This window comes from Trichechus manatus, unplaced genomic scaffold (genome assembly GCF_000243295.1).
Source record: "Trichechus manatus latirostris isolate Lorelei unplaced genomic scaffold, TriManLat1.0 scaffold00027, whole genome shotgun sequence".
Lineage (NCBI taxonomy): Eukaryota > Metazoa > Chordata > Mammalia > Sirenia > Trichechidae > Trichechus > Trichechus manatus.
The window spans coordinates 505,548-531,140 of NW_004443963.1; the positions used below are offsets into that span (position 1 = coordinate 505,548).

A 25,593-nucleotide genomic window follows, 5' to 3' on the forward strand; every position below is an offset into this window, starting at 1 on the left:
ATATGTCATCCCATTGCCTTCTTGCCTGCATGGTTTCTGCTGAGTAGTCTGAGCTTGTTCTTATTTACTGTCCTTTGTAGGTGACTTTTTGTTTATCCCTAGCCACTCTTAAAATTCTCTTTATCTTTGGTTTTGGCAAGTTTGATTATACTATGTCTTGGTGACTTTCCTTTGGGATCTACCTCATGTGGGTTTCGATAAGCATCTTGGATAGATATCTTGCCATCTTTCATAATATCAGGGAAGTTTTCTGCTAACAAATCTTCAACAATTCTCTCTGTATTTTCTATTATCCCCCCCCGTTCTCATACTCCAATTACTCATAGGTTATTCCTCTTGATAGTGTCCCACATAACTCATAGGTTTCTTCATTTTTTTAAATCCTTTTATCTAATCTTTCCTCAAATAAGTTGGTGTCAAGTGCTTTATCTTCAATCTCACTAATGCTGACTTCCATTGCCTCAATTCTGTGCCTATGACTTTCTATTGAGTTGTCAAATTCTGAAATTTTGTTGTTAATCTTCTGGATGTCTGATTGCTGTCTCTCTATGGATTCTTTCAGCCTGTTAAATTTGTCATTATGCTCTTCTCTAATCTTTTTAATTTCCTCTATTGTGTTTTCTGCGTTTTGATTAATTTTCTTCCTAATTTCTTGAAGACTTCTGTATATTGTTTTGTATTCTGTCTCCAGTAATTCCAAGAAATTCTCCTCCTCTGGAAATTTTCTAGATTATTTTGGGCTCTTGCTGAAGCCATCATGGATTGCTTCTTTATGTAATTTGATATTGACTGTTGTCTCCGAGCTATCAATAAAATATATTTATGTTTGCTTACTGTGTCCTGGTTTCTTGTTTTGCTTTGATATGCCCAAATAGGCTGCTCGTATGAGCTAGTTTGATTATTGGCACCTTTGAAGCTCTAATGTCCTGTCACCAGGCGGTTAGATCTGTTACTAGGTATGTGAGCTCAGGAGTCTGCCCAGTCTTCCTGTATGGATTCAGCACAGGTGACCAGGTAGATAGCAACCACATATGTGATGCAAGCTCTCACTTACAGTCTTATACAGGCATGGGTGATTGGTGTAGGTACAGGCATCTGGCTGTAGCAGTGGGACACACTCTGAGCAAGGCAGGGGGGTGATGGCTGCCCCTAAGTGTCCAGGAGGAAGGCGTGTCCCTGTTCCCTAGAGTGTGTAGGTGGGTGGGTTTTTAAGCCAGACTATGAGCACCTAATGCTGTTCGCTGTAAGGACTGGGGGAAACCTCTTATTCACAGGCCCCTATCGCAGATGGCTAGGTGGCATGGGTGGAGTCACCAGTTCTCAGGCCCCTGATGTGGGTAGGCGAAGACCCTGCTTAATTGGCAAAGCAGTGTCAAATGTCAAGAACCTGCCACTTCACAGCTGAAACAGTTGAAGTTAGAGTTCCGGTATATACCCTGTTGTACGGTGGTGATGAGGGCCTATGCTGTTGAGATGGGCGCACACAAGTCTATGGAGGGGAAAGGCACTCAAAGTCCGTGGATCCCTTATGCCTGTGCCTAGGGAAAGAAGCTGTGCTTGCCCTGGTTTCCTGGCTTAGGGCAGCCGGCAGTTCATTTTTTCCATCTGTTAATTTGTTCACTCTCCAAGGCAGGGAGAATGGCTCTGGGCGTGTGACAGATCCTACTTCTGGCCCAGGGGACTCGGCAAGTGCTGAAGCAGGTCTGGGACCCAGTGCATAGCAGGGAGTAGAGACGTAAATGGGAGAGAGGTTTTTCCCTGAGGGGGTGTTTTTGATCTGTACATAGGCCGTATGCAGTTACTTATCTTTCGCAGGATCGAGGGCTGCTTCTCACTGGTTCTGCGCAGCTGTAGACTCTATGGTGTGGGTCTCTCCTGGTGTGGAAAACACGTCTCCTGAGCACGGTTGCTTGCCTGCCTTGCCGCTCACTCCTGAGCTGATCAGGCCTGAAGGGCTTAGGCTTTCGTCGGGTCAGGTCTGGCAACTCCTCACTGCTTCCGAACTGTCTATCCCTCCCCCTGCCACTCAGTCTGGTTCCTCACCCTGCCTTTGAAATTCAGGGCTCCCAAACTGCCACATATAATCAAATCACTTGTTTTTTTGGGTCTTTGTTGTAACAGGGTCCACTGGAAGCGTCTGACTACTCCTCCATCTTGACACCACCTCTCCCTTTTTGCATTTTTGACATAGCCAATCATTCCCTCCTTCTTAAACACTTTTCTCTACTTAGTTTCCAGGGCACCACACTCTCCTGTCACTCCTTCTTGATCTCCTTTGCTAGACTGAAATTGTGTTGGGCAGGTGTGTAGGTAATTGGTATTCCAACACAGAACCCAGTGCCTGCCACATAAAGTTTTTATTAATATGGCATGTTGTTGTTGTTTTGGTATGTTTTTATATTGATATTACAATACGGGACTGCCTTAAATTCTGGAAATTTATAGAAATGATATAAAAAGTTGCTGAACTTGCTTATTCTGTATCCTCTTCTGAACTCTTTTGCCTTCAAAACTCCACTTTTTGTATAGCTTATTTAAAAAAAAAAAAATCTTCTGTTCAACTGCAAGGAATGGAAAAAGAAAAATAAATGAGTGAAGAAAGCACTAAATATGATTATCATAGCTATGACAACCTAATAAGAATCTAATAGCTAATTAAGAATCACAACGCAAACAATGAAATCAAACAAAATACTAAGCTGCCTCAACACTATTGCTATACTGTGTCTCCAATAGCAGTGAGTTTTCTGACTCAGTTTTTGTATCAAAATTTGAATCTTAATAGATAATCTCCAGCCTTGGTGGTCACATCATTTACTGAAGAATTGAAGAATTCCTGCCTCTGCCAATTTGTTGCATATTAAATTGAAGAATTTCTGCATATGCCAGGTTTTTGCTTTTAGCTCAAATGATATACACATTGAGTAAATTAGTTTTCTCAAGTGCTTTATTATTGGAATTTTGTTCAACACATTTCAAAATTGTTCACTATAAAACCAAAACCAAACCTGTTGCCATCAAGTTGTGACACAGAGCGACCTTGTAGTTTTACTTTTAAAAGGCCTTACTCTGATGATACTGTTTATCCACTTTAGTTGGAATGATTTTAAATATTGTAAAATAAGGACTTTCATCATTCTCCTATAAATTTATATCACCAATATCCTTGAGGGATATTTCTGCTGTCTACTTAGGAAAACCTTTATTCGTGTGCTTACTTAAAAAAATTCCACTTAATCTTGATGACATTTGTGATTTACTATTTGGGCTCTGTCATATCAACAGAAATGCTTCTGCTAAATGATTACAAGAGAAAGGTTCATCACCTCAGTATATTCCCCTATATTACCGCCACCATAACGCTCAAGTTATTTCTTCACATAAACAGTGAAGACTGAGTAAAGGATATGGGGAATTTTACTTTCCGAACATTTGACTATAAATTATGAATAATGAATTGACTTTTGATTAATGACACAAAGTGCTTCTAGGACCAAAAAATTGTTGTATGTGTTTTATAATAAATACAAATGTTGTGGTTGTTGTTGTTAGGTGCCATCCAATCGGTTCCGACTCATAGAGACCCTATGTACAACAGAACAAAACACTGCCCAGACCTGCGCCATCCTCACAATTGTTATGCTTGAGCTCATTGTTGCAGCCACTGTGTCAATCCATCTCACTGAGGGTCTTCCTCTTTTTTGCTGACCCTCCACTTTACCAGGGATAATGTCCTTCTCCAGGGACTGATCCCTCCTGATAACATGTCCAAAGTATGTGAGACGCAGTCTCACCATCCTTGCTTCTAAGGGGCATTCTGGCTGTATTTTTTCCAAGACAGATTTGTTCATTCTTCTGGCAGTCCATGGTATGTTCAATATTGTCACCAACACCACAGTTCAAAGGCATCATCAATTCTTCAGTCTTCCTTATTCATTGTCCAGCTTTCACACATATGAGGCGATTGAAAACACCATGGCTTGGGTTAGGCACACCTTAGTCTTCAAGGTGACATCTTTGCTTTTTAACACTTTAAAGAGGTCCTTGGCAGCAGATTTGCCTAATGCAATGCGTCTTTTGACTTCTTGACTGCTGCTTCCATTGGTGTTGATTGTGAATCCAAGTAAAATGAAATCCTCGACAATTTCAATCTTTTCCCTGTTTATCATGATGCTGCTTATTTGTCCAATTGTGAGGATTTTTATGTTGAGGTGTAATGCATACTGAAGATCTTCATCAGTTAAGTGCTCTGAGTCTTCTTCACTTTCAGCAAGCAAGATTGTGTCATCTGCATATTGCAGGTTGTTAACGAGTCTTCGTCCAATCCTGAGGCCCCATTCTTCTTCATATAGTCCAGCTTCTCAGATTATTTGCTCACCATACAGATTGAATAAGTATGGTGAAGGGATACAACCCTGATGCACACCTTTCCTGACTTTAAACCACACAGTATCCCCTTGTTCTGTTTGAATGACTGCCTCTTGATCTATGTACAGGTTCTTCATCAGCACAATTAAGTGTTCTGGAATTCCCATTCTTCACAGTGTTATCCATAATTTGTTATGATCCACACAGTCGAATGCCTTTGCATAGTCAATAAAACACAGGTAAACATCTTTCTGGTATTCTCTGCTTTCAGCCAGGATCCATCTGACATCAGCAGTGATATCCCTAGTTCCACATTGTCTTCTGAATCCAGCTTGAATTTCTGGCAGTTCCCTGTTGATGCACTGCTGCAGCTGCTTTTGAATGATCTTCAGCAAAATTTTATTTGCGTGTGATATTAATGATATTGTTTGATAACTTCTGCATTCGCTTGGATCACCTTTCTTTGGCATAGGCATAAATATGGCTCCCTTCCAGTTGGTTGGCCAGGTAGCTGTCTTCCAAACTTCTTGGCATAAACGAGCGAGCACTTCCAGCACTGCATCTGTTTGTTGAAACATCTCAATTGGTATTCTGTCATTTCCTGGAGCCTTAGTTTTTCACTGATGCCTTCAGTGCAGCTTGGACCTCTTCCTTCAGTACCACCAATTCCTGATTATATGCTACTCCTGGAATGGTTGAACTTCAACCAATTCTTTTTGGTATAGTGACTGTGTATTCCTTCCATCTTTTTTTGATGCTTCCTGTGTTGGTTAATATTTTCCCCGTGGAATCCTTTAATATTGCAACTCAAGGCTTCAATTTTTTCTTCAGTTCTTTCAGCTTGAGAAATGCTGAGCATATTCTTCCCTTTTGGTTTTCTATCTCCAGGTCTTTGCACGTTATTATAATACTTTACTTTGTCTTCTCGAGCTGCCCTTTGAAATCTTCTGTTCAACTCTTCATTATTTCTTCCTTTCGTCTTAGCTACGCTACGTTCAACCGCAATTTTCACAGTCTCTTCTGACATCCATTTTGGTCTTTTCTTTCTTTCCTGTCTTTTTAATGACTCTTATTTTCTTCATGTATGATGTCCTTGATGTCATTCCACAACTCTTCTGGTCTTCAGTCATTAGCGTTAAATGTGTCGTATCTATCTTGAGATGGTTTCTAAATTCAGGTGGGATATACTCAACATTGTACTGTGGCTGTCATGGACTTTTTCTGATTTTCATCAACTTCACCTTGAACTTGCATATGAGCAATTGATGGTCTGTTCCACAGTCGGCCCCTGGCCTTCTTCTGACTAATGATGTTTAGCTTTTCCATAGTCTCTTTCCACAGATATAGTTGATTTCATTCTTGTGTATTCTATCTGGTGAAGTCCACATGTATAGTCGTTGTTTATGCTGTTGAAAAAAGGTATTTGCAATGAAGAAGTTGTTGGTCTTGCAAAATCCTATCATACAATCTCCAGCATTGTTTCTATCACCAAGGCCGTATTTTCCAACTACTGATCCTTCTCGTTTCCAACTTTTGCATTCCAATCACCAGTAATTATCAATACATCCTGATTGCACATTTGATCAATTTTAGACTGCAGAAGTTGGTAAAAATCTTCAATTTCTTCATCTTTGGCATTAGTGTTTGGTGCGTAAAGTTGAATAATAATTGTATTAACTGGTCTTCCTTTTAGGTGCCTGGATGTTATCCTATCACTGAAAGCCTTGTATTTCAGGATAGATCTTGAAATGTTCTTTTTTGACAATGAATGTGACACCATTCAATTTAAATTTGTCATTCCCGGCATAGTAGACTACATGATTGTCCGATTCAAAATTACGAATACCAGTGCATTTCATCTCACTAATGCTTAGAATATCGATCTTCAAGCATTCCATTTTTGACAACTTCCAACTTTCCTAGAATCACACTTCATACATTCTACGTTCCAATTATTAATGGATGTTTGCAGCTATTTCTTCTCACTTCGAGTCATGCCATTTCAGAAAATGAAGGTCCCGAAATTTTAGTAATAGTCATATTAACTGGTCTTCCTTGTAGGTGTATGGGTATTATCCTGTCATTGACAGCGCTGTACTTCAGGATAGATCTCGAAATATTCTTTTTGATGATGAACGCAACATCATTCCTCTTCAAGTTGTCATTCCTGGCGTAGTAGACCATATGATTGTCCGATTCAAAATGGCCAATACCCATCCATTTCAGTTCACTAATGCCCAGGATATCGATGTTTATGTGTTCCATTTCATTTTACAAATCAAAGATAATTTAATATTTACAATTTTTCTCTAAAAAAGTTTCATATCCTCAAACCTGTTAAGACTACACAGATTTTCAAGATTCTAATACTAACATGAATGTCCTTCCACTAGCTAGTATCTAATTGTTTATAAAAACCACTATGCTCAACATTTTTGCTTCATGACATCTTAAATTCTGTACCCCAGACACCAAGAAATAATTTATCAAGTATTATAATTTAATGAAAACATCAATATTTTTTCAACATCACTACTTCTTTGGGAGTCCCTGGGTGACATAAATGGTTAAGTGCTTGACAACTAACTGAAAGGTTGGCAGTTTGAACCCACCCAGAGGCTCCTCAGAAGAAAGACCTGGCAATCTGCTTCTGAAAGGTCACAGACTTAAAAACCCTATAGAGTGCAGTCCTAGTCTGAAACACATGGGGTCACTATGAGTTGGAATTGACTTGATGGCAACTGGGGTTTTATCGTTGTTTTAGTGTTTCTCTATCCTGTGTAATTCCAAATTTTGGTATTTTACAGTCTAGAAGAAACTGAAACATAGTTAAAAAAATAATTTCCATAGCACCTCTAGGTGCAAGCTAAAATGCGATTGTTTGCACTTTAAGGAATTAGGCACAACTGAAAATTATCCTGAGTATCAGTCAATTTCCAAAAAGAAGCTATTTCAGCTGCTACTCTTTTGGTCTTATTTCCATTCTGTTTAGCAGATAAGACTGGCAGATCTTGACAGCCACAACACCATATGTTACAGTCAAAGCCAGATGACATTCTGGGACTGTAGCAGTACCATGAAGTGATGTATTAATTTTTTATCTTGTGATTGTGACAAATCAACTAGAAGCTCATTCAAAATTCTGAAAAACACAGTTATGTCAAATCTCCCCACTCGCTACATTTTTTTCCACTATAGACTCAAATAATTTGATCCAGCTGAGAAGAGCATTCTAATCTCCCCACCCCACCATTCAATACCTGAGAAACATCCTTGGTATCTCATCCATTCATTTTATTCTTTCAACAAATTTATTGAGCACCTCCTATGTGCCAGGCACTGTATTAGGCATAGGGAATACAAAACTGAACAATGACAACAAAAGAGACACAGTTCCTGTCCTCATGGAGTTTACAATCTAGTGAGTCTGCCATTAATCAAACAAATACATATAAAATTACAATGGTGCTAAATGCTAAGAAGTGGTGTGTGGTCATGTGAGAATGCATAATAGGGGGTCTTAACTCTGTCAAAGAAGTTTGGGAACACTTCCTTGAGGGAGTAATGAATGAGCTGAGATGTAAAAGACAAATAGGAATTAACTAGGCAACAAGGAGGGAAAAGTATTTCAAGCCAAAGGAATACCATGAACAAAGGTCCTATGGTGGAAGAAGCATGGAACACTTTAGTCCTCACTTATTCCTGATACCGGAAAGACAATGAAGGTAAAACACAAAGTAAGTAAAACATGGTCCAAAATGAAGCTAAGTGGTAATAATAATAGCTAACCTCTACTGGGTGTTTTATAGGTGATATACCAACCACTGTGTTAATCTTTTGAGACATGAACTCTCATTTAATGTTCAGAACTACTATATGAAGTAGATAATGACCCTAACATATGTGACCTCATAGGTTACATAAAATATTTTTGTTTTCATTATAAAAGCAATGAAAATTCACTGAAGCGTTTTAGGTAAAGGTGAGAGTCGGGGTAGGTGGTCAACTTGATTACAGTTACACTTTGAAAAAGATTATTCTGCCTGCAGTACAGAAAAATCCAAGGAGGGCCAGAGGAGCTGCAGAAAGACCATTTAGTAGGCAACTGCAGTAATGCAGGCAAAAGATGTTGATGGCAGCTTAGACAGGTAGTGAGAAGGAGAAATTTGAGAGATGTTTAGAAGGTAAAATCACAGGACTTGGTAATGAACTGGTTATGGGGAGAAGGTGAGGAAGAGGAAGGTGTCTAAGATGGAATTCTATGTTACTAGTTTGGAAGCCTGGGTGAATTCACTGAGATAAGAAGATGTGTTGATTAGACTGGAGGTTAATAAAAACTTATTAAAGACGACCTTAGAACACTTGTATTGACAAACATTGAATAACAGCAACAATAATAAAAACCCAGAAAGGAGTTTCTGGTTAATTTTTCCATATATATTTGCCTGTAGTCATGCATAACCATTCTTACATGGCTTCAATAAAAATAGTGTCTCATCACAACTAGTGGCACATGGTGGTCTTTTGAACTTCTAGGCTAGGATGAGAAAACAAAACAAAAAAAAAACAGGAGATACCAAAACCATTTTTTTGGCAACACATGAAATTAAAACACAAAACATGATTACCATTTCTCCCTGATCATTAACATCTTCTGTCAGAGATTTAGCAAAGAAAATTTCAAGATGTGATAACTTTATTTCTAATTTATAGCCATTTAAAAAACCCTGATAAGTTTAATACAGGTTTATTCCTGTATTTCTTATATTGCTAAAATTTTGGATCAACTTAAGCAAAAACTGTCCCCACATTTTTTAAGCACTTGAATAATACACACACAAAGACACACATCATCCACACATACTATTAAATTAACCTTTAAAAGAACAAATAAAAGACATTACATGAATCCTGTCCAAAAAACAAAAAATCTGTAAGTTATGACTAAGCTAAAATAATTGGTTATAACTAGGTTTTAAGTCAAAGACCAGGTTACTAATTGTGATTTTAGTCAAGTCACTTGTCTTTTCTGAGTCAAAGGGTATTTGTTTTAACTTCTAAAATGTGCTTAATACCTACCTCCTAGATTTGTTATGGAAATTATAATGAGATGATGTTTTTGGAAATGCTTTAGGATTTTAAATCTCTATAAAAATAGTACTCCTTATAAATAAATAAAAAAAAAAAAAAATCCAGCAAAGCGTATAGAATACTCAGATCCATATTACTCATCATCTCTACTGTTTATATGATTTTCTTGGGAAGGCCAAATATATTTAAAAGGGATAAAGAAAACATTCATTTTCTGTAACAATAAACAATTATAATAAACCACAGATAAAACTGAAATATATATAAAACAAATAGGTCAATCCCAAGAAACACTGTCAGTTTGAAGAAGTTAATGTACCTTCAATCCTGCTTTTCCATAATAGAGACTGGATTTGTTGAATATATATATACAAGTCAAAGGTACTCTATGAAGGACATAAGCTATACATTATTAATCTTTCATTAGACTTTTGCATTTAAACTAAGGCTATTATATAGTTCTAGATGGACATGATTTAACATTTTTTAAAAAATACTCTGAGGTAAAATAACAATTTAATTTGTTCTTTGCTGTATCATCAGCTCCCAAAAAAGTACCTGTTTTTCTAAATAATGTCAATGAAAATGGATATAATAGAATAAGGAAAAAAAGGCCAGTATTGTTTTAAATAAAATTAAAATGACTCCAACACTTAAGGTAAATGAAATATGTATTTTTCCCCAAGTACTGAGATAGAGGAATGCCTATTATAAGTCATGCCAAACAAGCAAAGCACCATAAAGTGTCTCAGTGAGTTTAGAATTTTCAAGTATCTTAACGAAATGATAATCCAGCTGTTTCATGTTCTATCTTGGATATATTAATGTTTAAGAATGTGAATTTTAAAATAGATCCCACTTAGTTTAAATCTATCAGAAATATATTTTAAATCTTTAAAAGCCTATTTCTTTAACACTTATGTACTTTTATTTCATAATACATGACTGAGATTCTCTCATGTTATTTCCAACTTTAACAATTCCTAGAAAATAGAACTCAAATTTTACCAATTATTCCTATTATAGAAGATTGTACATACGTCACATAGAGCATTAATCAAAGCTAGCTTTATATCAGTATGTGCAAACACCCACCTAATTTGACACTACAAGAATGGTATGAAATTGTTTTATGTGTGTGAAAAGAAAATTCTCGGAAAACATTCCCCTCTTTGAGGAAAGATGAAGGTAAAGAAATAATATAAATAGTACTAATTAAAATTTATATAGTTACAAATGCTGCCAAATTTAGCAGGATAGTTAAATTACTCTTTTATGTCTAACAGTAAATGTTGAAAGGAATGTATAAGTAATACACTTTAAATCACTTGGCCATATACTCTAATATTTTACTTTTTTAGTTTGTGCTTTTTATTTTCACATTTGTATCATTTTTATGTTGAAAATTATAGCTTCAACTTATATAGTTTACCCACCATTTAAAATGATTTTTTTTTTTTTCACATTTTCAAGTTACTTCATAAATTCAGTAGGGTGATGATTTTCCCGATGTGCAAACTCAGTAATTATATAATTTATTAATTTGATTGGTCTTTTTACAGTAATTAAATATAGATTTAAGTACATTATTTTAATAAGATTTAACATGTAATCCTCCTTTTATTTTACATTAGCTCTAAAAGCATTTGAATCTTTGTAAATAATAGTAACATAAACAAATAGTGAGAAATAAATTCAGCAATCAGTGTGAACACAATAGTTTTCATTTCTCTTTTTAAAAAATGCCTATAGTGCTGTCAAAATTAGGAAATGACAACTTGTTTTCATTAAGCATGTAATCACTTTACAGTATGCATTGACTTCCCAGGTCACACCAGTTTAAAACAGGGTTAAACCCTAAAAAACACAACAATCAAAAGATTGTAATGCTTGTACCTAATACTTTCTAAACTGGGTTTGAAATAGTCACCACTTTACCACATTCCATTTCATTTTATTGTTCTTTTCACGAAAAGGAAAGTCTTCCATTATTTGGTAATACCCGTGTTACAAATATAATCTTCTACTCCAGAGCTATATAATTGGAGTTCTTGATTGCCATTCCTGCTATTCAACTGTCATCTTCTTTATATGGTGAAGAAGAGCATCTTTTTCCATGTGAGCCTCTGCAAGAGCCATTTTAGCTTTAGCCAGTTCCTGTTTAAGAAATTCATTCTCCTCCATGAGCTGAAATAAGAAATTTGAAAAATAAGAGAATTTAATCATTTTCAGAAACTATTTATAGACTACTTACTTATATAGTATCCAAAAGTATGACGCTTAGGATAATAAAAATACCCAGTCTGAGAAGGGTGCAATTAAACTGAAAATTGCTTTTGGAAGCTACATGGAAATACATATGACCACAAAAATGTTCATAAGCTTTGATCCAGCAATTCAAAACAATAATTAGCTCCTAATTTCAAAATCTAGTAGTTACTTTATCTAATTTTAATGTCCCTAGACGTCTTTGTGGCTTTAGACATTGCTGACTTTGCCTCTCCTTCCTGAGGCTCTCTTCTTTGGCTTTTATGCCACGGCTCTTTCATGTTTTACCTGCTCTGCTTATAGTCTCTTCATCTTTTCCTCAGTTGGCTCCACTTTATCTAAACACATTAAAATTCTGATATTCTATTAGACTCCATAATTGGTCGTCTTCTCTTGTCACTCTCTGGGGTGATCTCATCTAGTCTATGGCTCCAACTGTATTATATAGCCTGATTCAGCACAAACCTTTCTCCTGAGCTCCAGACTCACATTCTTAATATCCCCTTAGACGTTTTCATCTGGATGGCCAATAGGTGTTTCCCACCCATCCTTTAAGACTCAGTTCAAGTATTTTATTCTCTCAGAACGATTCCCCAGTACCCTCAGCTGTAATCTTTAGGTGACGACATGATAAAACCTAAGGACTTTCTCCTCTAAAAAATGCAATTACAGATACATTAAAATACTTGTGTTCAATTTCCAAGAGGTCTCAGGCTACTTTTAGTGCCAGCTTAAGAATTCCTGCCCTACAGAGCAAGTTAGGTATTTCCCTATACTTCTCCAATTTCTATTACAGCACTTGACACAGTATGTTGAAATCACCAATTGCACTCTTCTGCTCTTCCCATTAGACAGCTCCCCAACCGATAGGGATGGTATACTGTTTAACTCTGTAACCCTACCTCAGAATTGGCACCAACTTAATCCTTGCTGAACAGATGAATGAATGAATGCACTCTGTGGTTCCATCATAAGGAAGTAAAACTGTTGAACATCTTTATGTATAATGGCAAAAAATCAGAAGCAACTTAAATGTCAACAAATGTAAAGAGAAGGATTGAGAGATGTCAGTACATCCATATCCATACTACTCGGCCATAAAAAATAACTATGAAGAAATTGTAGCATTATGGAAAAATATCTGTTAAACAATGTTAAGTAAAAAAAAAAAAAAAAAAAAAAAGCATAAACACTAAGTTATAATTGTTTAAAAAAAAAAAAAAAATGGAAAAGAGCCTGGGAGGAAAGTACACAAAAATATTAACAGCACTACAAGAGGTTAAACTCATTGCCGTCATGTCGATTCTGACTTATAGCGACCTACAGGACAGAGTAGAACTGCCCCATTGGGTTCCCAAGGCTGTAATCTTTATGGAGGCAGACTGCCACATCTTTCTCCCATCGAGCAGCTGCTGGGTTCGAACCACCGACCTTTTGGTTAGGAGCCAAGCGCTTTAACCACTGTGCACTTAGAAGGCACTAAAGTTGCTCTCTTTCTTTTGAAATATTTTCCCAAATGTTCTGAAATATTACAATATTTAAAAATAAGACTTCAAAATGAATATATCGTATAGGAAGCCTCCTTATTTTCCAGACACTGGGTTAGACCCTCCTGCTCTCCTCCTGTCACAGCATCACCACATTTAATCCTCTATTTTCCCAACAGATACATCCTCTATGAAGGCTGGGAATGTCCCTATCTTGCTCAACACAGTACTTATAGCATCTAGCACCATTCCTGGGCAAATAACAGGTGCTCAATAAGCATTATTTAAATAAGTGAGTGAGTAAGACTTTAACTATTTTGTATCTTAATAATTATTTTAATTGCTAAAACTGAGTAAGACTGAACTTGTTTTCCCATTACCTGTTCCCTAGTAAAGTCCTGAGAAGGGCAAGAGACGTCCGGACTCGTCTGAGGGGCTTGAGTGACACTGTGGTGTTTCTTCAGATCACACTTTCCACATGTCAGCAGCACTGAATCACTTTGGGTACTTTCTTTCAAATCACTACCAGTGTTCAGCATCTGACAATCTGATCAAACAAATAAAATGCTCAGATAATTCACTCCCAAATACTTGATATACCTTTAAAAATTTTACTGCAGAAAATTAATTTTAAAATGAGTATACCTCTATTATAATGAGCACAGTAATCTGACACCGGCAGTACTAACTCTGATTATTGGTAATAGCTGCCTGAAACAAGTGTGCTGTGTGTGATCTGTAAGTGATGACTGTCAGGTACCCAAAGAGGAGAAAGAGAAACCTGGTGGTATGTGTTTGTCACCCGTGATAAAAGAATGGGAAAAATAAACCTATAAAAATAGCATTTAGTATTCTCATTTTAAAAACTATTTTTATGAACGTAAAATTAATGCAATTACAATGAAGGAAACCTAAAAAATGCAGAACCAAGTAAGTGTGAAGATCATTTATACTTAGAGAACTGTTTTTAAAAATAGAAGGGATGTAATTAAATTATGGTACATATTAGAATATTATACATCCATTAGCAAATCTTATTTTGGATGATTAAAGACTTCTCTTTTTGACTTGAGTCATTGCAAATAGATACCCAACACTCAGGAGAAATCGAGATCCATTTATGCTAGCTCAAGCAAAAGAGGAAATTAAGAGGATATTCCAGAAAATTTTTATAGACATTTAAGGGTAGAGAACAAAGTAGAATCATGTATCTCAGAAATGGAATAGGCAAATGAAAAAAATTTAAGTTTTTCTTTTTTCCCTAAATTAAAAAAAATAATTTATAGGGGGAAGAGGGAGTATAACTATACAGGAGTAACATTTCTATATCTCAATGGAATTAAGTATGTACTAATCTGAAGTTAATTCTGATAAGCTAAGATGTACACAGCAAGCCTTAGAGCAACAATTAAGGAAATAACTAATCATAATAATAAAATTAAAGAAATCAAAATACTACACTTGAAAATACTTAATATAAAACAAAACAGTAAAGGACAAATAGAGGAACAAAAAAGAAACAAGATACACAGGAAACAAAAGAAAAAGGGGAGACGTAAATTCAGCTACATCAATAACAACATTAAATGTCAGTGGATTAAAGAATCCAATCAAAAGGCAGAGACTGCCAGACTGGATTAAGAAAACAAGATCTGACTATATGCTATTTACAGGGGATACACTGTAGATTCAAATATTCAAACAGATTGAAAGTGAAAAGACGGAAAGATATATACCAGAAGAGAGCTGTTAAGAAAGCTGGAGAGGCTATACTAATGTCAGATGAAATAGACTTTAAAACAAAACAAAATGTTATCAGAAACAAAGAGGGACATTTGACATTGACAAAAAGGTAAATCATCAGGAAGATATTACAATCATAAACATGTATGCACCTAACAACAGAGCACCAAAATACATGAAAAAAAAGCTGAGAGAAATGAAGGGAGAATAAACAATCCAATAATAATAGCTGGAGACTTCAACACCCCACTTTCAATGATGGATAGAATAATTAGAAGATCAGCAAGAAAATCAAAGAACTTGAACAACACTATAAACCAACTAGAATTAAGAGACATCTATAGAACACTCCACACAGCAACAGCAGAATATATATTCCTCTTGAGTGCACATAGAACATTCTCTAGTACAGATGATACAGTATGCCATAAAACAAACCTCAATAAATTTAAAAGGACAGAAAACAATATACAGTATGGTGTCTGACCACAAATGAATGCAATTAGAAATCAATAACAGAAAAAAACTTTGAAAACTCACAAATATGTATAAATTAAACAAAATACTCATAAATAACCAATGGTCATAGAGGGACCCCAGAAGACATGGCCCCCAGACTCTCTGTTAGCTCAGAATTGAAACCATTCCTAAAGCCAACTCTTCAGACAAAGATTAGACTGGACTATGGCACATAAAATGATACTTGTGAAGACAGTGCTTCTTAGCTCAAGTAGATACATGAGACTAAATGGGCAGCTTCTGTCCAGAGGTGAGAGGAGAAGGCAAAAAGGGGCAGGGGCAGGTTGAATGGACATGGGAAATCCAGGGTGGAAAGGAGGAGTGTGCTGCCACATTACAGGGAGAGCAGCTAGGGTCACATAGCAATGTGTGTATAAATTTTTGTATGAGAAACTGACTTGAACCGTAAACTTTCACTTAAAGCACAATAAAAAAAGCAAAACTAATGGTCATAGAAGAAATCAAAAGGAAAATTAGAAAATACTTTGAGATGAATGAAAATCAAAACATGGTATACAAAAACTTATGGGATGCTGCCAAAGCAGTGATCAGAGGGAAATTTATAGCTGTAGATGCCTAAATTAAAAAGGAAAAAAATCTCAAATCAGTAACCTAATTTTCCACCTTTAAGACACTGGGAAAAAAGGAACAAACTAGAAGATAACTTCCTCATCCTGATAAAGGGCATCTAGAAAAACTCCACAGCTAACATCATTAATGACGAAAGTTAATGGTGTTCCTGACTTTTCCCCTAAGTCAGGAACAAGATAAGAATGTCCATCCTCTACACTTCTATTCAATATTGCACTAGAGATTCTAGCTAGGGCAATTAGGCAAGAAAAAGAAATAAAAGGCATCCAGACTGGAAAGGAATAAGTATAACTATCTTTATTTGCAGATGACAAAATTTTGTATATAGAAAATCCTAAAGAATCCATTAAAAAACTATTAAAATAAATGAGTTCAGCAAGGTTGCAAGATACAATATCAATATGCAAAAATAATAGAGTATATTAAATAGTAATCTATATTAGATAGTAATGAAAAACTAAAAATAAAATTAAGAAAACAATTCCATTCATGATAGCATCAAAAAGAATACTTAGGAATAAATTTAACAAAGGAAGTGCAAAGTTTAATCTGAAAATTATAAAACATTGAAAGAAATTAAAGAAGATCTAAATAAAGGAAAAAAAAATTCTATGTTCACGGACTGGAAGATTTACTCTTGTTAAGAGGGTAATACTTCCTAAACTGATCTAAAGATTCGATGCAACCCCTATTAGAATCCCAGCTGGCTTCTTTGTAGGTAGCGACAAGCTAATTCTAAAATTCGTATGGATTTGCAAGGGACCCAGAATAGCTAAAACAATCCTGGAGAAGAACAAAGTTGGGGAGCTCACGTTTTCTGATCTCCAACTTACTACTAAAAAACAACAGTAAACAAGATACTGGCAGAGGGATAGACATAGAGATCAACAGAACAGAATGTAGAATACAAAAGCAAACCATATGCCTATAGTCAAGTGATTTTTGCTAAGACCATTCAATGGGTAAAGAACAATCTTTTAAACAAATGGTGCTGGACAAGTGGATAGTCATAAGGAAAAGAATGAAGTTGGACCCTTAACTCACACCATATAGAAAAATTAACTCAAAATAGATCAAACAGCTAAATGTAAGAGTTAAAACTATAAAACTGTTAGAAGGAAAACATAAGGATAAATCTTCATGACCTCGGATTTGACAATGGGTTCTTAAACTGACACTGAACGCATGAGCAGTAACAGAAAAAATGGGTATTTTTTTTCAGATATTATAAATGTCTCATTAAAAAAACAAACAAACAGTATTTTTTGTTTTCTTTAACAAAAAGCAATTATTTAGTGTAAGGTACTGCTGGAAGAAATACCATGAAGAATTATCTAAAATGATAGTATTTTAGAGCCAGGAGGCATAATAGAAATCATCTCATCCCTGGAGCAACAGAGAAAGGAGAAAAGTCAGGAATAGGAGGAAGATACAGAATGCATGGCTAATTGCCTCCCTGAACAACTGCCTGCTTTGCCATGAGATAGAAGAACCGGATGGTGTCTGGCTACCATTACTGAACATTTTGATCAAAGATTCTATAGAAGGATCCTGATCAAAAGAGGGAATATGCAAAACCAAATTTCAAATTCCCATGGACTCCAAACTTTCTGGAGCCATGGAAGCTGGATGAAACCCTGAAATTATTGCCCTGAGATAATTTTTAAACCTTAAACCAAAATATCCCCTAAAGTCTTCTTAAAACCAAACAACAGTTTAGCTTAACTAGTAAATAATGTCTGCCTTGAGCATTGTGCTCTTTCAAGATCTATCTGTATGGGATCAAACTGACAAGAGCAACTCGAAAGACCAGATAGGAAACTTAGCGGGCAGTGAACAACTCTGAAAAGGAGGGTGAGAGTGGTTGCACAACTCGAAGAGTATAATCAATGTTACTGAATTGTACATATAACAACTGCTGAATTGGTGTATGTTTTGCTATGTACAGTCTCAACAACAACAACAAAAATCATCTCATTACAATTCCATGCCAATAATTCCCCAAGAATTATTTCAAGGAATGTTTTAAAATTTGCCAAGTACCAATGTTTTATTTTCTGCTACATTCTGTGTTAATGACAAACTTTACTTCACTGAAATCAGAGAAATGGCCTGTTACCAATTCTACTTTTTAAGATCTGTTGACATTTTCACTGAGACCCAATATGAAATTTTCTATTTGTTGAATCCAAAATTATCTATCTATATATATGATCAAAGTGGTTAATCATATTATGCAATTTCTCCATATTGAATTATATTTTATGTACTCAGAGAGCCACATTAAGGTATCTCAATATGATTGTAGTTCTGTCCATTTCTCATTATTTCAAACAGTTTTTGCTTTATATTTTTCAAAGTTATTGTCTTAGTTATCTAGTGCTGCTCTAACAGAACTACCACAAGTGGATGGCTTTGACAAAGAAACATTTATTTCCTTACGGTAAAGTAGGCTAAAAGTCCAAATTCGGGGTGTCAGCTCCAGGGAAAGACCTTCTGTCTCTGTTGGCCTTCTCATCAATCTTCCCCTGGACTAGGAGCTTCTCAGCTCAGGAACCCTGGGTCCAAAGGACACACTCTGCTCCTTGCACTGCTTTCTTGGTGGTATTGAGGTCCCCTCTCTCTGCTCGCTTCCCTTTCCTTTTATCTCTTATAAGATGAAAGGCGGTGCAGGCCACACCCCAGGGAAACTCCCTTTACATTGGATCAGGGATGTGACCTTAGTACGGGTATTACAATCAAACCCTAATCCTCTTTAACATAAAATTACAATCATGAAATGGAGGACAACAGCACAATACTGGGAATCATGGCCTAACCAAGTTGACATATATTTTGGGGGGACACAATTCAATCCATGACAGTTATGTTGTCAGAGAGATAAAGATTTATGACTGGGGCACGTTTCTGGTGGTCTTCTATCAGCACGAAATCACTCTCTGTACTATTTTACACTTTTAGTTTTAAATTAGATTTCATCTAATATTACTCTTATTCATTTCGTTTTTGTTAGCCTTTGTCTGATATATATATATATGTATTTTTTTTCCATTTCCTTATTTTCAGTGTTTCTGTGTCACTTTGTTTTGGGGACTATCTTCTACGCAGCACATACCTGGGATTTTCTGTTGTTGTTTTGTTTTCCCAACTCTTAGTGCCTCTGTCTTTTAACAAGGGAATTTAAGCCACTCACATTTACTGAGATGATGCCATCTAATTTTTCTTTTTCTTCCTTTCTCTTCATTTCCTGTATTTTGTTGAATTGATTAGATATTTTTGGTCCATTTTCCCCCCTGACTTTATGTTTTAAAGGTCTTTTATTATTTTTAGTCATCTAGGAGTGAGCATACAATGCTAACATACATTATTTAACTTATATTGTTCTATCAAAGTCTAGAGTGATAGTCTCCTCAACAAGACAGTTTAGCACATTTTTACTTCCCTATTCTCCTCTCCCTTTTCCCACATTAAAACCTGTCATACTGACATCATCTAGAATTTTAGTTGCATGTTTAAAAAAGAAATTTTTCTTATACATTTACAATTTAGACTTAACTCCAAGTTTTACTAGTTTTTTTTTACTTCTGCTGTTCCTTATTAATTTTTCATTTTGATTAAGTAATTCTTCCCTTTTTTTAAAAATTATTTTGCCTTCAAAATAAAAAAGTGTAGGTTCAAAATCATTTCCCTACAGAACTCTGAGAATATTTCTTCACTGTCTTCTAGTATCCTGTATTGCCAATGGAAAGTCTGATTCTCAGCCTTTGCTTGCTCTCTCTAGATACTTTCAGGACCTTTCTCTATCCTTGCTGTTCTGATATTTCAAGTTATGTCTAGGTAAGGGTTGTTATTTTCATTCATTCGGCTCTGCACTTCACTGGCTCTATCTATCAATTTGAAAACTTGTTTCTTCCTTCAAATTTACCAATATTTCTTCTATTATTTATTGCATTATTTTTTCTTCTTTCCTTTCATTCTGTTCTTTCTAGAACTTCCTTTAGATAGATGTTAGAATTTCTGGATCTATCCTTCATTTCTCACCATTTTAAACATACCTTTTAAACATAATTTTATTTTCTCCTTTCTTCTCTTGCTTTTTAGGTTGAGTCTCCTTTGTTCAACTTTCTATACTTCTGTTATCCAATATAGTGGCCACTAGTCACATGTGGGTATTTAAATTTAAATTAAAAATGAAATAAACTTAAGAATTCAGTTCCTCAATTGCACTACCTACATTTCAAGTGTACAATAACCACTTGATTATCGATTACAGAATATTTCCATCAACACAGAAAGTTTTACTGGACATTCCTGTTCAGGATCACCAATTCAACCTTTAGCTGTTTCCATTATGTTTTTAAGCTGTTTTTATTCGCCCAGTCATTCAATAAGTAGGTATTAAAAAAAATACTTGTTGAACAACCAGGTAAATAAAAAATATGTATACTGAGCAAATAACTTGAGAAGCTGGACTAGAACATAGCTTCAGGATTGGAGGAGGACTCATTAATAACCTGCGATATGCGGACAACACAACTTTGCTTGCTGAAAGTGAAGAGGACTTGAAGCACTTACTGACAAAGATCAAAGACTACATCCTTCAGTATGGATTACATCTCAACATAAAGAAAACAAAAATCCTCACAAATAGACTGATAAGCGATATCATGATAAATGGAGAGAAGACTGAAATTGTCAACGATTTCATTTTGCTTGTATCCACAATCAACAACCATGGAAGTAGCCATCAACAAATTAAATGATGCATTGGACTGGGCAAATCTGCTGCAAGAGCCTCTGTCAAGTGTTGAAAACCAAAGACGTAACTCTGAGGACTAAGGTGTACCTGATCCAAGCCATGGTATTTTCAATCACCACAAATGCATGTGAAAGCTGGACATTGAATAAGGAAGACTGAAGAAGAATTGATGCCTTTGAATTACATTGTTGGCAAAGAATACTGAATATACCATGGACTGCCAGAAGAAGGAACAAATCTGTCTTGGAGGAAGTACAGCCAGAGTGCTACTTGGAAGAGAGGATGGCGAGACTTTATCTCATATACTCTGGACATGTTCTCAACAGGGACCAGTCCCTGGAGAAGGACATCATGCTTGGTAAAGTAGAAAGTCAGCAAAAAAGAGGAAGACGCTCAATGAGATGGACTGACACAGTAGCAGCAACAGTGGGCTGAAGCACAGAAATGATTGTGAGGATGGCACAGGACTGGGCAGTGTTTTGTTTTATTGTACATAGGGTCACTAGGAGTCAGAACCAACTCAAAGCACCTAATAACAACAACATATCGTGCTTGGAGTGATGTCTATTCAGATCCTGTGCCCATTTATAAATTGGTTTATTTATCGTTTTAGTATTAAGTTATAAGAGTATTAAGTTATCAGATATATAATTTCCCAGTCTGTGGGTTTTCTTTTCACTTAGATAGAATCCCATGTACCAAAAAAGTTCTTAATTTGGATGAGGTCCAATTTATCTACTTTTTTCTCTTGCCATTAATGCTTCTGGTGTGGTATCTAAGAAGGCTTTGCTTACTCCCAGGTCACATTTACTCCTAGGTTCCCTTTCAAGAGTTTTATACTTTTAAATCTTAAGCTTAGGTCTCTAATACATTTTGAATAAATTTTTGTGTATCATGTAATGAAGGAGTTCAATTTCATTCGTTTGCTTTTGGATATCTAGTAGTTCCAGCATCGTCTGTTGAAAAGACTCATTGTTTCTTCTAGTGAATTGTCTTGGCACCCTTGTCAAAAACTAATTAACCATAAACGTAAAGGTTTATTTTTGGATTCTAAATTCTATTTCATTCAAATAATCATTTAAAAGCTCCCTGTCTACTCAACTAGCTAGATGGGGTTTTCCTTATAATCATGAATGCTGACTAATACAGTTTTCTTTATATGTTTGAGAATTTTTTATTTTTTAAATTTTTTCCCATACAAAAATTTATACATACGTTGTTATGTGACCCTAATTGCTCTCCCCATACTGTGACAGCACACTTCTCCTTCCCACCCCTGATTCCCTGTGTCCATTCAACCAGCTCCTAACCCTCTCTGCCTTCCCATCTCACCTCCGGACAGAAGCCACCCATTTAGTCTCTTATATCTAGTTGAGCTAAGAGGTACACTCTTCACGAGTATCACTGTATGTCCCACAGTCCAGTCCAATCCCTGTCTGAACAGTTGGCCTTGGAAATTGTTTTAGTTCTGGACTGACAGGGAATCCAGTGCCCATGCTTTCCGGGGTTCCTCCAGTCTCAGTCAGACCATTAAGTCTGGTCTTCTTACTAGAATTTGAGTTCTGTACCCCACCTTCCTCCTGCTCCACCCAGGACTCTCTGGTGTGTTCCCTGTCAGGGTAGTCATTGGTTGTAGCTGGGCACCATCTAGTTCTTCTGGTCTCTAGTTCTTCTGATGAAGTCTCTGGTTTATGTGCCCCTTTCTGTCTCTTGGGTTAATACTTCCCATGTGTCTTTGGTTTTCTTCATTCTCCATTACTCCAGGTGGTTGGGACCAACTGATACACCTTAGATGGCTGCTTGCAAGTTTTTAAGACCCCAGATGCCACTCACCAGAGTAGGATGCAGAACATTTTCTTAATAAGCCTTGTTACGCCAGCTGACCTAGCTGTCCCCTGAAAGCATGGTCCCCAGACCCCTACCCCTGCTACTCTGTCCCTCAAAGTGTTTGACTGTATTCAGGAAACAGCTCTGGTTTAGTCCAGTTGTGCTGACTTCCCCTGTAGTGTGTGCTGTCCTTCCCTTCACCTAGGAAAATTCTTATCTACTATCTAGTTAGTAAATAACCCTCATCCTCCCTCCCCACCCTCATAACCATCAAAGAATATTTTCTTCTGTGTTTAAACCTTTTCTAGAGTTCTTATAAAAGCTGTCTTATACAATATTTGTACTTCTGTGACTGACTAAATTCACTCAGCATAATGGCCTCCAGCTAGCTTCCTCCATGTTATAAGATGTTTCACAGCTTCATGGTTGTTCTTTATCACTGGGTAGTATTCCATTGTGTGGATATACCATAGTTTGTTTATCCATTTGTCCGTTAATGGGCACCTAGGTTGTTTCCATCTTTTCGCTATTGTGAACAGTGCTGCAGTGAACATGCGTGTGCACATACCTATTTGTGTGACGGCTCTTATTTCTCTAGGATATATTCCAAGGAGCAGGATAGCTGGATTGTACGGTACTCCTATTTCTAGCTTTTTAAGGAAGCACCAAATTGATTTCCAAAGTGATTGTACCATTTTGCATTCCCACCAACAGTGTATAAGTGTTCCAGTCTCTCCACAACCTCTCCAGCATTTATTATTTTGTGTTTTCTGGATTAATGCTAGCCATCCTGGGGTGAGATGGTATCTCATTGTAGTTTTGATCTGCATTTCTCTAACAGCTAATGATTGTGAGCATTTCTTCATGTGTCTGTTAGCCACCTAAATATCTTCTTTGGTGAAATGCCTGTTCATATCCTTTGCCCATTTTTTATTTGGGTTATATTTTTGTTGTTAAGGTTTTGCAGTATCTTGTAGATTTCAGAGGTCAGACGCTGATCGGATTTGTCGTAGCCAAAAATTTTTTCCAAGTCCGTAGGTTATCTTTTTACTCTTTTGGTGAAGTCTTTTGATGAGCATAAGTGTTTGATTTTTAGGAGCTCCCATTTACCTAGTCTCTCTTCTGGTGCTTGTGCATTGTTACTTATGGTTCATATTGTGTTTATGCCATGTATTAGGGCTCTAGCATTGTCCCTATTTTTTCTTCCATGATCTTAATCGTTTTTGATTTTATATTTAAGTCTTTGATCCATTTTGAGTTAGTTTTTGTGCATGGTGTGAGGTATGGGTCTTGTTTCAGTTTTTTGCAGATGGATATCTAGTTATGCCAATACCATTTGTTAAAGAGACTGTCTTTTCCTCAATTAACAGACTTTGGGCCTTTGTCAAATATCAGCTGCTTACAGGTGGATGAATTTATGTCTGGATTCTCAATTCTGTTCCATTGGTCTATGTATCTGTCGTTGTACCAGTACCAGGGTGTTTTGACTACCATGGCAGTATAATAGGTTCTAAAATCAGGTAGTGTGAGGCCTCCCACTTGGTTCTTCTTCTTGAGTAATGCTTTACTTATTTGGGGCCTCTTCCCTTTCCATATGATATGAAGTTGGTGATATGTTTCTCCATCTCATTAAAAAATGCCGATGGAATTTGAATTGCAATTGCATTGTATCTGTAGATTGCTTTGGGTAGAATTGACATTTTCACAGTGTTAAGTCTACCTATCCATGAGCAAGGTATGTTTTTCCACTTATGCAGGTCTTTCGGTTTCTTGCAGTAATGTCTTGTAGTTTTTATTCTATAGATCTTTTATGTCTCTGGTTAGATTTGTTCCTAAGTATTTTACCTTCTTGGGGGCTACTGTCAATGGTATTGATTTGGTGACTTCCTCTTCGAGGTTCTCTTTGTTGGTGTAAAGGAATCCAACTGATTTTTGTATGTTTATTTTGTATCCTGAAACTTTGCTGAGATCTTCTATTGGTTCTGGTAGTTTTCTTGTGGATTCTTTAGGGTTTTCTGTGTATAAGATCATATCATCTGAAAACAGAGATACTCTGACTTCTTCCCTACCGATCTGGATGCCCTTTATTTCTTTTTCTAGCCTAATTGCTCTGGCAAGGACCCCCAGCACAATGTTGAATAAGAGTGGTGATAAAGGGCATCCTTGTCTGGTTCGCGTTCTCAAGGGGAATGCTTTCAAAGTCTCTCCATTTAGGATGATGGTGGCTGCTGGCTTTGTATAAATGCCTTTAATTATACTGAGTAATTTCCCGTCTATTTCTCTTTTGTTGAGAGTTTTTATCATGAATGGGTGTTGGACTTTGTCAAATGCCATTTCTGCATTGATGGGTAAGATCATGTGGTTCTTGTCTTTTATTATTTATGTGATGGATTGCATTGATAGTTTTTCTAATGCTGAACCATCCCTGTATATCTGGTGTAAATCCCACCTGATCATGGTGAATTATTTTTTTAATATGTTGCTGAACTCTATTGGCTAGAATTTGTTGAGGATTTTTGTGTCAATGTTTATGAGGGATATTTGTCTGTAATTTTCTTTTTTTGTGGTGTCTTTACCTGGTTTTGGTATCAGGGTTATTATGCTGGCTTCATAGAATGAGTTTGGGAGTATTCCATCCTTTTCTATGCTCTGAAATACCTTTAGTAGTAGTGGTGTTAACTCTTCTGAAAAATTGGTAGAATTCTCCAGTGAAGCCATCTGGGCCAGGGCTTTTTTTTGTGGGGAGTTTTTTAATTACCTTTTCAATCTCTTCTTCTGTTATGGGTTTTAGTTGCTTCACCTCTGTTTGTGTTAGTATAGGTAGATAGTGACTTACTAGAAATTTATTGATTTCCTCTAGGTTTTCAAATTTGTTAGAGTACAATTTTTCATAGTATTCTGTTATGATTCTTTTAATTTCAGTTGGGTCTGTTGTGATAT

The 25,593-nt window shown here is 36.2% G+C and overlaps 1 protein-coding gene across 1 annotated transcript in view; it reads right to left on the reverse strand.

Moving 5' to 3' along the window:
* Window positions 1–7,066: 7,066 nt before the first annotated feature.
* Window positions 7,067–25,593, reverse strand: part of BLTP3B (bridge-like lipid transfer protein family member 3B) — a 129,204-nt gene continuing 110,677 nt past the window's right edge. Inside the window, 3 exon segments of the mRNA XM_004374006.3 lie at window positions 7,067–11,537; window positions 11,539–11,646; window positions 13,595–13,761. Coding sequence (XP_004374063.3) covers window positions 11,448–11,537; window positions 11,539–11,646; window positions 13,595–13,761 — 365 coding nt within the window. The 3' untranslated portion in view covers window positions 7,067–11,447.